The sequence below is a fragment of the Chiloscyllium plagiosum genome, unplaced genomic scaffold (assembly GCF_037043375.1).
Source record: "Chiloscyllium plagiosum isolate Xiang-an unplaced genomic scaffold, Cpla_swu_hap1 HiC_scaffold_33, whole genome shotgun sequence".
Taxonomy (NCBI): Eukaryota; Metazoa; Chordata; class Chondrichthyes; order Orectolobiformes; family Hemiscylliidae; genus Chiloscyllium; species Chiloscyllium plagiosum.
The window spans coordinates 7,009,379-7,021,972 of record NW_028270171.1 but is presented as its reverse complement, the minus strand read 5'-3'; the positions used below and the strand labels follow the sequence as shown (position 1 = coordinate 7,021,972).

The 12,594-nt window shown below is 42.9% G+C and overlaps 1 protein-coding gene and 1 pseudogene across 1 annotated transcript; both read left to right on the top strand.

Annotated features, from left to right (window-relative positions):
• The first annotated feature begins 2,474 nt into the window (after positions 1-2,474).
• Positions 2,475-6,216, top strand: LOC148141195 (ferritin heavy chain, oocyte isoform-like). Its single transcript, XM_087978082.1, has 4 exons — positions 2,475-2,576; positions 3,864-4,010; positions 4,329-4,454; positions 6,061-6,216. Exons 1-4 carry the CDS (start codon positions 2,475-2,477, stop codon positions 6,214-6,216), a joined length of 531 nt encoding a protein of 176 aa, XP_087834208.1.
• Positions 6,217-10,095: 3,879 nt separating this feature from the next.
• On the top strand, positions 10,096-12,292 carry LOC148141194 (ferritin heavy chain, oocyte isoform-like; annotated as a pseudogene).
• The last annotated feature ends 302 nt before the right edge of the window (positions 12,293-12,594 follow it).

Genomic DNA, 12,594 nt, shown 5'->3' with positions numbered 1-12,594 from the left:
TGAGTTAATCATCACGTCATTCTGAGCCTCTGCTCTCGTAGCCACTGTGTTTATGTGGTGAGTCCAGCTGAGTTTCTGGTCAATGGTAAGTTAAAGGATGTTAATAACGGGATTATTCAGTGATTGTAGAGTCATTGAAAGTCAAGTGATATTTGGTAGATTGTATTGCAGAGGGTCATTGCCTGGCATTTGTCTGGTGTAATTTTATTTGCCACTTCTCAGCCCAAGCCTGGATATTGTCCAGATCTTGTTGCATTAGTATGTGGACTGTTTCAGTATCGGAGGAGTGATGAATGGTGCTGAACATTGTACAATCATCAGCGAACATCCTCAGTTCTGACCTAATGAGGGAGGGAAACATAAAGTAATTTAGTGGCAACAAACAAAACCAGGCGTTTTTGGATTTGCATTGTATACAATTTGGACAGAAATGTAAGGTTATGTTGGTTGAAGTTTCATTTGAATCAGCCATGCCCCTCTGCTGTCTGTTTTAGGTGAGTCTCAATATTAAATCAGGGTGAGATTTAAATTGGACAAACCAATCAAGATGTTGTACCATTTAGACAAGCTGAGAGGTATTGTACCAGGGCATCACGAGGTTTATTCTAACAAACAGGTTTGTGGTTGACCAAACACTGCATCTGTGTGATAGTGTTCTTTATGAAATTCTAAATTCCAAGGACCATTGTCAGAGGGAACAAGAACAGGAACCGTTCGGATATATTCACCCCGTTTTTTGGTGAGGATGCTATCTGCAGGAAAATCCCACTCCTACAGGACTGCCATTCTTAAACGGGCAGCAACATACAACTAACAGAAGAGCACAGAAGCCAACAAAAACATAGAAAAACATTATACCATACCATTTAAAGACCACAAGAATGGAAAGCAAAACCAGGTTTGATACACCATTGACACTCTGTTAGAGCTCCAGTTATTTTAATAAAGAATCAATCTTACTTAATGTATCAACCGGTAACTGACAATGTTTGACCAAAGTCCTTTGTGATCACTGGGTATTCCCTGCATCTCAGACCCACTTTGACCAGGACATGTATCAATCTCAAGATACATTTTGTTTTTGGGTGGGTCAACTGTGTCCATTGGTGGGGTCTGTCTCAGGAGAGTAGTGTTTAGATGGTGATTGGTGGTTTCTGCTGTCAATCACATGCTCCCCCATCTGGCCAATCTGACCCAGAGTTTAATCCAAGGGAACAAATCTCATCACCTAATCTAGGACTGAACCATTTTTAGGATGAAACCAGATGGAAAGTCGAGGCAAAAGGACCAGATTTGGTCAGATGATGAAAAAGTGCTTCCCTAAAAGTAACATTCTTTAATTACTTTGCGAGTTTTGAAAAGATTTGTAACTCAGGTTGAGGTTTTAATTACTTCATTTGCCAAAAAGTTAGTCCCTTTTTTTCAAAAAGCTGTTCCTTGGTTCAAGGAGACTGCCTCCTTGATTTTTTTTCCGAGGGGCAATAAACCGGGCCGGTTCCAATCAGTCTGGTTTGATACAGAGATGAAAAGGATTTGAGAGGCCTTTTGTTTATATGTAAACAGATGAGATTTCAGGCCAAAGTGGCCACGTTTTAGAAGTGACCTGTATAATGAAAGGGGAGTGGTCAGCTCACAGTTTTAGTTCAGTCTTGAACAGGAAAGTTCAACAGGGAGCTGTGTGGAAACTATCTCTCTTTTCTGCCCTTTAAATTCAACCTGTAAGCATGTGTTCCATTTATACTAGTTTCTAAAGGGAGTTTTTTTTATTGGGACTGTTGTGTATATTCTGAACAGCATAATTAAGTCTAGTGGATAGGTTGAGTTCTGTAAGGGTTCTTTATTCTGTCCTTTGTGTTTCATTGTATAATTTTATGGATACTTTTTTGTCTGTTTTAAAATCTAGTAGTCAACCTAGCTATCTTACTCTGGGTAATTTTCACTGTACACTGACCAAAACAAATTGCAAAGTTATGGTCTGGGGCTTTCTGCTTCAGAATGTTTTGAGTGGTCTGGCGAACTCCATAACACATTCCAATCCCATTGTAGGTATTTTCTGGGCATCTAGTTCCAGAGACAGGGAAATCTGAACCTGGAGTCTTCAGAACCAGAGGTCTGGACACTACCACTGCATCACATATTAAACAGCAAGCAACCAGTTAGTTTGCAGTGTATTGAAGATCCATCACTTCAAACACGCTTGTATAATCAAGACTAATTGTCCAAACCTCTCTGTATTCCCAATCTCTGATTGGATCTGGGTCTCAGTACTGGCCCCACAGCCCTCCCTCCTTTTTCACTGGTGCCTGGATTGATAGAGATTCCTGATTGGCTGTTATGGATTGTCAATCATCATTGGTGATGTCATTCCCCATTTGAGTGCAGGGTGCCCCAGGAGGATAAACATAAGAGCTTGTGAGAGAGAGAGAGGCTCAGTTCTAGAGTTGTCTGGGTGATAGTGAGCAGGTATAGTGAAGATGGCCTCCCAAGTGTGTCAGAACTACCACAAGGACTGTGAGGATGCTGTTAACAAGCAGATCAACCTGGAGCTCTATTCCTCCTATGTTTACCTCTCCGTGGTGAGGCTTGTGATCCTGAGATTGTAGTTTTCTTTCAAAAGTTAGAATTTCTCAGTTTCAAAGAAATGACTATGTTCTTGTGTGTTGGGTGTGGAATCTGGGAGTAATGTTTGAGTAGTGAATGCTTTCTCTTTGCCATGTTAACTGCCTGAGGATCAGTTTTAACAGCTACTCTGGAGCAGCTTAACATGAAACCTGTTTAAAGAGCACTCTTGTGGAGCAGTCTGTGTCCCTGTCTCTGAAATTGGTCTGGGTTCAATTCCTACCTGTCTAATATCTCTGATCAGAAGGTACCGGGGAAAAAAAGACAGCTGCTGCATGGGTTTGCTGAAGAGTATGTTATAGTGGAGTACTTTTTAATGTTAGTTAAAGCCCCATCCTTAATGGGATTCTAGTTATTTTTTTTAAAAAAACTAAAGCGCTCACTTGCCATTAATACATCATTGGGATATGAGGTTAAAACCTAGAATCTCTGACTACATGGTGTAAGAATGGAGAGTTTTCTTTACCCATATAGGTGGGTGAGTATTACACTTGGTATCTACTGCATCAAATTGTCCCAATTTTCATGGCTAATAATTATCACTCTGCAAATCAATTAACTTCATAAGTGGGAAGCTTCCCGTAGTAACTAATGCTCTTCACACTGATTGAAATTATTGAATTGCTTATTTGTCCAGGGTTCATGATTTTAAAAACTCCAGAACATATCCCATTAGAAATGATAGTGTTTAAATATCCAAGAACCTCCAGGCTCTTGCTTAACTTTGAAAATTCTATGCATCAAACTAAACTTATGAACTCAATATAATTCACTTTTTGCTAGCTGCTCATGCTTAATGAGTTGCAGCCCATGTTTGGGATTGATGAAACTAATAGCAAATTTGTAGCTGTCAAATTGGAATAAATTTAGATTAGATTACATTACAGTGTGGAAACAGGCCCTTTGGCCCAACTAGTCCACACCGACCTGCCGAAGCGCAACCCACCCATACCCCTACATTTACCCCTTACCTAACACTACGGGCAATTTAGCATGGCCAATTCACCTGACCTGCACATCTTTGGACTGTGGGAGGAAACTGGAGCACCGGAGGAAACCCACGCAGACACGGGGAGAACGTGCAAACTCGACACAGTCAGTCGCCTGAGGCGGGAATTGAACCCAGGTCTCTGGCGCTGTGAGGCAGCAGTGCTAGCACTGAGCCACCCACAAAGCTTAATGAGGATGGAAGAATTTTTGACTAGAGTCTAAAATCATGTTTTAAAATTCAATTCTCTTGTCAGTCCTCTTACTTTGACCGGGATGATGTTGCCCTGCGTCACTTTGCTGAGTTCTTCAAGGAGCAGTCCCATGAGGAACGGGAACACGCTGAGAAACTGATGGCATTCCAGAATCAACGTGGAGGCCGAGTCCTCCTGCAGGATGTCAAGGTATCTCTTTCATTCCCTTCTGAGAAATGAGCTTCTATTAGTAGTGGCTGAGGCCAAAAGGAAATGGGATTGAATTTGAGAACAAGCACTTTACAAAAACTATTCTAGAATTGGCTATTCACTCCATGTGTTTTGTGTCTTGTCTTCAGTGAGATTCAATTTTGATCCATTTGGAGTTGGCTAGGAGATTGGTATGACTGGCTTGAATTGTTGTTCACTACTCTATCCTGCCTCTTATCTTGCATGGATCATTGCTTTGACAGGAACCCTCCTGATGCTTTTGCATGTTGTACCTGAACTTTTCCTTTCCTCTTCCAGAAGCCAGAGCAGGATGAGTGGGGCAATGGTCTGGAGGCAATGCAGAGAGCTCTGCAGATGGAGAAGGATGTGAACCAGAGTCTGCTGGATCTGCACAAACTCTCCTCTGGCCACACGGACCCTCATGTGAGCTCTCCATGATTGAATGGTGTTTTGGGCACAATTATTGGAAGATGTTGCTTTTCTGTCTTTAATTGATGCTAATTTAGAGAGAATTGTAAGGGATAGGATTTATGCACATCTAGATAGGAATAATGTGATCAAGGATAGTCAGCATGGTTTTGTGAAGGGCAAGTCGTGCCTCACAAACCTTATTGAATTCTTTGAAAAGGTGACGAAGGAGGTTGATGAGGGGAAAGCGGTAGATGTGGTATATATGGATTTTAGTAAGGCGTTTGATAAGGTTCCCCATGGTAGGCTACTGCAGAAAATACGGAGATATGGCATTGAGGGTGAGTTGGAGGTTTGGATTAGGAATTGGCTGGATGGAAGAAGACAGAGGGTAGTAGTTGATGGCAAAGTTTCTTCATGGAGTGCCGTCACTAGCGGTGTTCCGCAAGGATCTGTTTTGGGACCATTGCTGTTTGTCATTTTTATAAATGACCTGGAAGAGGGGTTAGAAGGTTGGGTGAGCAAGTTTGCGGATGATACGAAAGTCGGAGGAGTTGTTGACAGTGAGGAAGCATGTGGCAGGTTACAGCAGGATATAGAGAAGCTGCAGAGCTGGGCAGAAAGGTGGCAGATGGAATTCAATGTAGCTAAGTGCGAGGTGATTCACTTTGGGAAGAATAACAAAAAGATGGGGTACTGGGCTAATGGTCGGATGCTTGGTAGTGTGGATGAGCAGAGGGATCTTGGTGTCCATGTACACAGATCTCTGAAAGTTGCCACCCAGGTAAATAGTGCGGTGAGGAAGGCATATGGCGTACTGGCTTTTATTGGTAGAGGAATTGAGTTCCGGAGTCCTGAGGTCATGATGCAGTTGTATAAGACTCTGGTACGGCCGCATCTGGAATATTGTGTGCAGTTTTGGTCGCCATACTATAGGAAGGATGTGGAGGCATTGGAACGGGTGCAGAGGAGGTTTACCAGGATGTTGCCTGGTATGGAAGGAAAATCGTATGAGGAAAGACTGAGGCACTTGGGGCTGTTTTCACTAGAGAAAAGAAGGTTTAGGGGTGACTTGATTGAGGTGTACAAGATGATTAGGGGGTTAGATAGGGTCGACAGTATGAACCTTTTCCCGCGTATTGAGTCGGGTATTACAAGGGGGCATAGCTTTAAATTAAGGGGGGGTAGATATAGGACTGATGTTAGGGGTAGGTTCTTCACTCAGCGAGTCGTTAGTTCATGGAATGCCCTGCCAGTAACAGTGGTGGACTCTCCCTCTTTATGGGCATTTAAGAGGGCATTGGATAGGTATATGGAGGATAGTGGGTTAGTGTAGTTTAGGTGGGCTTGGATCGGCGCAACATCGAGGGCCCAAGGGCCTGTACTGCGCTGTATTCTTCTATGTTCTATGTTCTATGAACTGTCCCAATACCTGGAGGTATAGGGATTTGGAGAGAATGGGCAGATAAGTGCTGAATGTTTTTACACAATCCTAGCATTCCCCTCTAAGGATTTAGTAGTTCATTAAAGGAAATGTTTACGTTAGATAATGTCTTCTTCTGGTCAAGAATTAAATTCCAATTCAAGGGTTAATTTTGGTCCTTTGGAAACTTCCTTCCAGCTGTGTGACTTCCTGGAGAGGCACTACTTGGATGAGCAAGTGAAGATGATCAAGAAGCTGGGAGATCACATCACCAACCTGAAGAGACTGGGAGCCCCTGAGAATGGCCTGGGAGAGTACCTGTTTGACAGGCTCACCCTGGGGGAGAGCGACTGAATGGACTGCAGGGAGCAAGTTTAGTTTGGTACTATACTAAAATAGTATGTTGTCTATCATTTGTGGAGGAAGAAAGAAATGTGGTTTGCTTAAATTGTACCAGGGCTGAAGTCTGGGCTCTTTATTGTGAAATGTATTAGACTCTGGCAAAATAAACTGTTCAATATTGGACTTTGGCTTACTAACTTTCCAAAGCTTGGTTTTACAGCTGCCTTGTCTAACATTGGGTAGAGGCCCAATTTTGCAACACTCCATTCAAATGCTCAACAGCAGAGATTGTAGTACAAAAAACTGCCAGATGCTCTATGTATAGTTTGACACTAACAGGGAATAACTAAAACCATATTTGTTTTAACTTGAATTGAAAAGTCTGAGCACCAGGGTCCCACTAGCAATAACTATGCCTTTGCATCCCAGGCAAATCACCCAAGAATAATGTTCCAAATTTTAGTTCAACATAATTACATGGTCAACATCATTCATTAGTGATTTAAATCCCTCCAGCTGCCATGGTGAGATTTGAATCCATGGTCTGAGCATTAACCCTTCAGGATACTAATCCAGTGACACTACAACAACAGCACTTCTCCACCGGCTTTAACTGTCTGAAAATCTCTCTGGAATGAACTTGAGGAAATAACTGGGACATAATACTCCAGCAAAATACTTCCAGTAACTATTTTTCCTTGTTGCCTCAAACTGTTCATGATTTCCTGGGGACAATAGTTTAAGTGCTTTTTTTTTCTAACAACTTCCATGCAATTTATCAGTTTATAGACCACATTGGCTGATGGCTTTTTGAAATTAATCACTGTTTCCAAGTGAATTTTGGATTTGCTACCATAATCCTATTAGCTTGCTGCAATTGGAAGTGTAATGGTTGTTGTAGTGTACAATAAACTTCATTTAATGTGGTTTGCATTTAATATGGTATTAGTCACTATTTAAGACAGTAAGTGAGTAAACCATACAACCTGTCACTGTTACTCAGCTCACCTGGATGTGAGCATTATTGACTGGGACAGTATTTACTATCCATCCCCTGGTGATGTGATGCCACCTTGAATGGCTGAGTGTGTGTCCACATTACCCAGAGGGAAGGGCTTCCAGGTACTCTGATCCAACAACATGTAATTACAAGTCCGGATGGTGAGTGGCTTGGGGGCGGGGGGGAGAAACCTTGCAGGAAGTGGTGTCCCATGTATCTGCTGCATTCTTCCTTCCAGATGAAGTGCTTGTGGGTTTGGAAGAGACTGTTAAAGGTGTTTGAATTTCCAAAGTGCATTGTGTAGATGGTGTACACTTCTACTGAGTGTCAGTGGTGGAGGGAGTGGATGTGGCTGCATTCCTGGATGGTGTCAAGCTGCTTGTGGTGTTTGGTGCTGCACCTATCCAGGCAAGTCAGTATTCCATCACATCCTGACTTGTGCCTTGCAGATGGTGGACCGAGTAGGAGGTAAGACCGTCAGGAGGTAAGATACTGGCTACAGGATTCCCAGCCTCTGACCTTTGACCGCTTTGCCTGTTAAGTACAATAATGGCTGACTTTGGGCTTCAACTCAACTTTTCCATCTCCTTCTATAGCCTTGAAGTTCTGTGTAACTAAAAAGTCCATCTAGACCAGTGTTACAGAAGTCTAACTTGGTATCTACACATCTCCAGTGCAGGAATTTCAAAAACACCCAATCCTTTGAGCAAAGTACTTTATGCTCCTCTCCATCTCAATTAGCAGAGGATACCTTTAACTTTCACCCCCATCGCCTATGCCACGGTCCTAAATTCCGACTCCTATTGACATGAGAATACAATATTTAGGCTATTAAACAAACAATACATTTTGATCATCAGCTTTGTGGAGATAGGTTTAACTGAGCTATTCAAGAGGGAATTGGATTATTTCAATGGGAATAAAGTACAGAGTGATAGGGAAAAGGCTGGATAATGCCAAGTCAAAATGCTCATTTGGAAGGCTAGTACATGCATGATGGGCAAAATGGCTGCTTTCACCACCATTATATTTTTGATTATCCATGTGAGTGTTTAGAAAGGGTCAAGAGATGACCCTCAATGTGACATCAAGAGCTGACCTCCAGTGATGGGCACCATGGGAGATGACCATTCTGCTGGCTTGGTAGCTGCCCAATACTCACTGGGGGCAAGGGTTCAAACCGATGGTTGACGCAAGGTAAATGCGCAGCCACTAAATGGGTCCGTGTTCTTGATGCACAGTGGTGGTGTCCCTACCTCTGAGCCAGGAGACCTGGGTTCAAGTCTCACCTGCTCCAGAGGTGTGTCACAGCATCACCATTGGTTTGATTAGAAAAATAACTGAAACTGGCTTGAGGTGGAAATCAGCAGTTGGACGCAGTGACATCGGTTCCAGAGGTCACTGCTGAACATGAATCTCAGAGATCCATGCAGTGGCAGGGAACATAGATTACAGCCACTAAGGAAAGGACCCATCGCTGCCACAATCTCAGGGTAAAGGGACCCTCATCGAAGACTCGGATGAGGAGGAATTCCTTCCCTCAGAGGGTTGTGGGTCTTTGGAATGCCTTGCCACAGACAGCTTGGAATGCCTTGCATATATTTAAAGCCGAGTTAGATTAGATTAGATTAGATTAGATTACTTTACAGTGTGGAAACAGGCCCTTCGGCCCAACAAGTCTACACCGACCTGCTGAAGCGCAACCCACCCATACCCTACATTTGCCCCTTAACTAACACTACGGGCAATTTAGCATAGCCAATTCACTTGACCTGCACATCTTTGGACTGTGGGAGGAAACCGGAGCACCCGGAGGAAACCCACGCAGACACTGGGAGAACGTGCAAACTCCACACAGTCAGTCGCCTGAGGTGGGAACTGAACCCGGTCTCTGGCGCTGTGAGGCAGCAGTGCTAACCACTGTGCCACCGTGCCGCCCATTCTTGAGGAGTTGAGGAATCAAGGGTTAGGGGGAAAGGGCAGAAAGTAGATGGGAGGAACATTGGATCTGCTGTGATCTTATAGAACAGTGGAACAGGTTCAAGGGACTGAACTGTCTACTCCAACCCAGAGACCTAATGGTTTTATGGTCTATGGTCTGTGGAGGAGGGGTGAGGGGAGTTAAGAATTTGCCAAGGAGAGGAACAAAATCTTCCTGGTGTCTCAGCTGACCTGGGAATAAAACAACAAAGAAAAGGAGCCTTACCATCAGTAAACGCTGAAAGACGGTCACTCCTACTATCTAATGCTGTAGAGTTGGTTGCATCCATTTATCCATTCTCTGGGATCAGTAAAACTCTCCATTATCTCACATGTCTAAACTGTTTCTATAAACTGAATAAATTATCTTAAAACTACTTACAAATCCTCAACAGCTGACCTTAGGTATCTGTAATCCCCAAATCCAAAATCTTACAAATGTATAGATCCCACTGAGACTGTCAAATGTTGCTGGGGATGTCACTTCTCAGGTATCACCTCAGCAAGGACAATCGACCAAAACCCCAAAAAGAGAAGGGTGAGATGTTGCCCACTATCTGTGTCAAAGGGGATCTCTGATAGTGGAGAAAGCGAGGACTGCAGATGCTGGAGATCAGAGCTGAAAATGTGTGCTGGAAAAGCGCACCAGGTCAGGCAGCATCCAAGGAGAGGAGAAACAACGTTTCGGGCATGAGCCCTTCTTCACGAATGAGGAAAGCTCAAGCTCATATCCTCATTCATTGGTTCCTGGATGCATGAGTGATTCCTGATTGGCTGTCATGATTGTCAATCACTGGTGACATCATTCCCTGGTTGGGTGCATGGTGTCGCAGGATGATAAATATAAGAGCTTGTGGGAGAGAGGCTCAGTTCTCGAGTTGTTGAGGCGATAGTGACTTGAAATAGTGAAGATGGCCTCCCAAGTGTGTCAGAACTACCACAAGGACTGTGAGGATGCTGTTAATAAGCAGATCAACCTGGAGCTCTAATCCTCCTATGTTTACCTCTCCATGGTGAGGTCCTATTCCTATGACTGTGTTCTGAAAAGTCTGATTTCAGTAAATTGAATTTAAGCTCTGTTTTGTTGAAAGGTTGGGTTTAGGACTGAATCCTCAAACAGTAAGTGTTTGGTATGGTGTTATAAATTAGTAGACCCTGTTAGAACAACTGCTTTTTCCCTATTGCATATGGAAATAACTCAATTCTGGAGTAGGTGGGACTTTTGGTTCAGATATGTAATAATGTCTCTCTAAAGCTGACTAGCAAAGTATCTAAAATGAACACTAACTCCCTGAGTTTGCAGATCCTGAGTATGGACCTGGTCAAATCATTGTGGCAAGTTCACTTGGTGGGCTGACTGACTAGAAGTGTAAGGTTCTGGTAAACTTGTCTGTGACAAAATCCATGGCTTAAAAAAATCCAAAAATGCTGTTGATTCAAGATCTCTCTTCCTGTCTAATTGGTTTAAGACTAAATTTATGTCCCTTCAGGTGTCTTCATGCACATGGCAAGTGAGATGGTGGCCTAATGGTCTTCTATTAATCAAGAGACTCCAATGTTCTTGGGGTTTGGTTTCAACTTATACCATGGCAGATGGTGGTGTTTGAATTTAATTAAAATCTAGAATTAAGGATCCAATGATCATGAATCTATTATTAAGGTCCACTTTGTTAACTGTCCCTTTTAAGGAAGGAAACTGCCATCCTTACCTGGTCTGGCCTACCATGTGACTTCAGACCCACAGCCATGTGGTTGACTCCTAAATTGTCTTCTGGATAATTAGAAATGGGTAATAAATCATCTAGCCAGTGATGTCCTCATCCTAAGACTTTTTTTCAAAAAAGCAATAACTTGTTTTCTTACTGTTCTCTAATACATAGGATCCCAAAATGCCAATGCATGTGCAGCAAGGACATAGCCAGATCAATCTGTTTTGACCATTTTTTAAAAAAATAACTTGCTAAATCTCCAGAATACAGCAGGGTTTCTATTCTTTAAAAACTTTTCCTCCCTAATAAGTTTGTTGATCTTTGATTGATATAGAAGTCGCTGATGTGAAATGAGGGTTCCAAAGCCCAACTAATGGAGGGGTAAAGTGTGAATTTTACACTCTTTTTAAAAAAAGAAGCCTTCTTAGTCAAGATTCGACTTCCTAAGTGAGAAGGAAATCTGGCACTAATTAATTTGAAATTATCCCCAGTCCCCTTACTTTGACCGGGATGGTGTTGCCCTGCGTCACTTTGCTGAGTTCTTCAAGGAGCAGTCCCATGAGGAACGGGAACACGCTGAGAAACTGATGGAATTCCAGAATAAACGTGGAGGCAGAGTCCTCCTGCAGGATGTCAAGGTACCTTTTCATGCCTTTCTAAGGAATGAGCTTCTATTAATGGTGGCTGAAGCCAAAAAGAAATGGGATTGAGTTTGAGAACAAAGCTATTTTATAAAACTCTTCTAGAAATCAGTTATCTATTCCATGTGTTTTGAAACCTGTTGTCCCCAATGAGGTTCCATCTTTAATCTGGTCAGAGTTGGCTGGAAGACTGGTATAATTGCCTTGAATTGTTATTCGCCTCCCACTATACTACCTCCTACTTTGCACAGATCATTGCTTTGACACCACCCCACTGTTGATATTTCATGACTGACTTTAAATACTTTCCTTTCCCTCCAGAAGCCAGAGCAGGATGAGTGGGGCAATGGTCTGGAGGCAATGCAGAGAGCTCTGCAGATAGAGAAGGATGTGAACCAGAGTCTGCTGGATCTGCACAAACTCTCCTCTGGCCACACTGACCCTCATGTGAGTTCCTTCTAATTGGGGAAGTTGCAATGACTTAGTGCCTTGGGATTCCTGCAGCTAATGACTCTCCTTTTGTGGGGGTTACATAGAACAGGTGTTGTGACTGAGGTCTAGCATTCTTAATAATTTTGTCATTGCTGTATTTTGCCTTCCAGTTGTGTGACTTCCTGGAGAGGCACTACTTGGATGAGCAAGTGAAGATGATCAAGAAGCTGGGAGATCACATCACCAACCTGAAGAGACTGGGAGCCCCTGAGAATGGCCTGGGACAGTACCTGTTTGACAGGCTCTCCCTGGGGGAGAGTGACTGAACTGACTGCAGTGAATGAGTTTGTGGTGTTTTTGTACTAGTACAACTAGCATACTTGTCACTAGTTGAGGTTCTGTTTGTCAGTTACTAGCAGACAATAAACAGTTTGAGTGGACTCTCATGGTTTTGTAAATGTATTAGTTCTGGAATCCTGTCTATTGCACCAGACCAGCCAAATGTTTTGAGTGATTGTCATTCCCACAAATAACATGGACAAACTCAATATTTGCATGATCTTTTGTGCATTGCACTGTCAATAGTTGGAGGTACTGTAACAGCTTGTATTATCATATTGTACCTTTT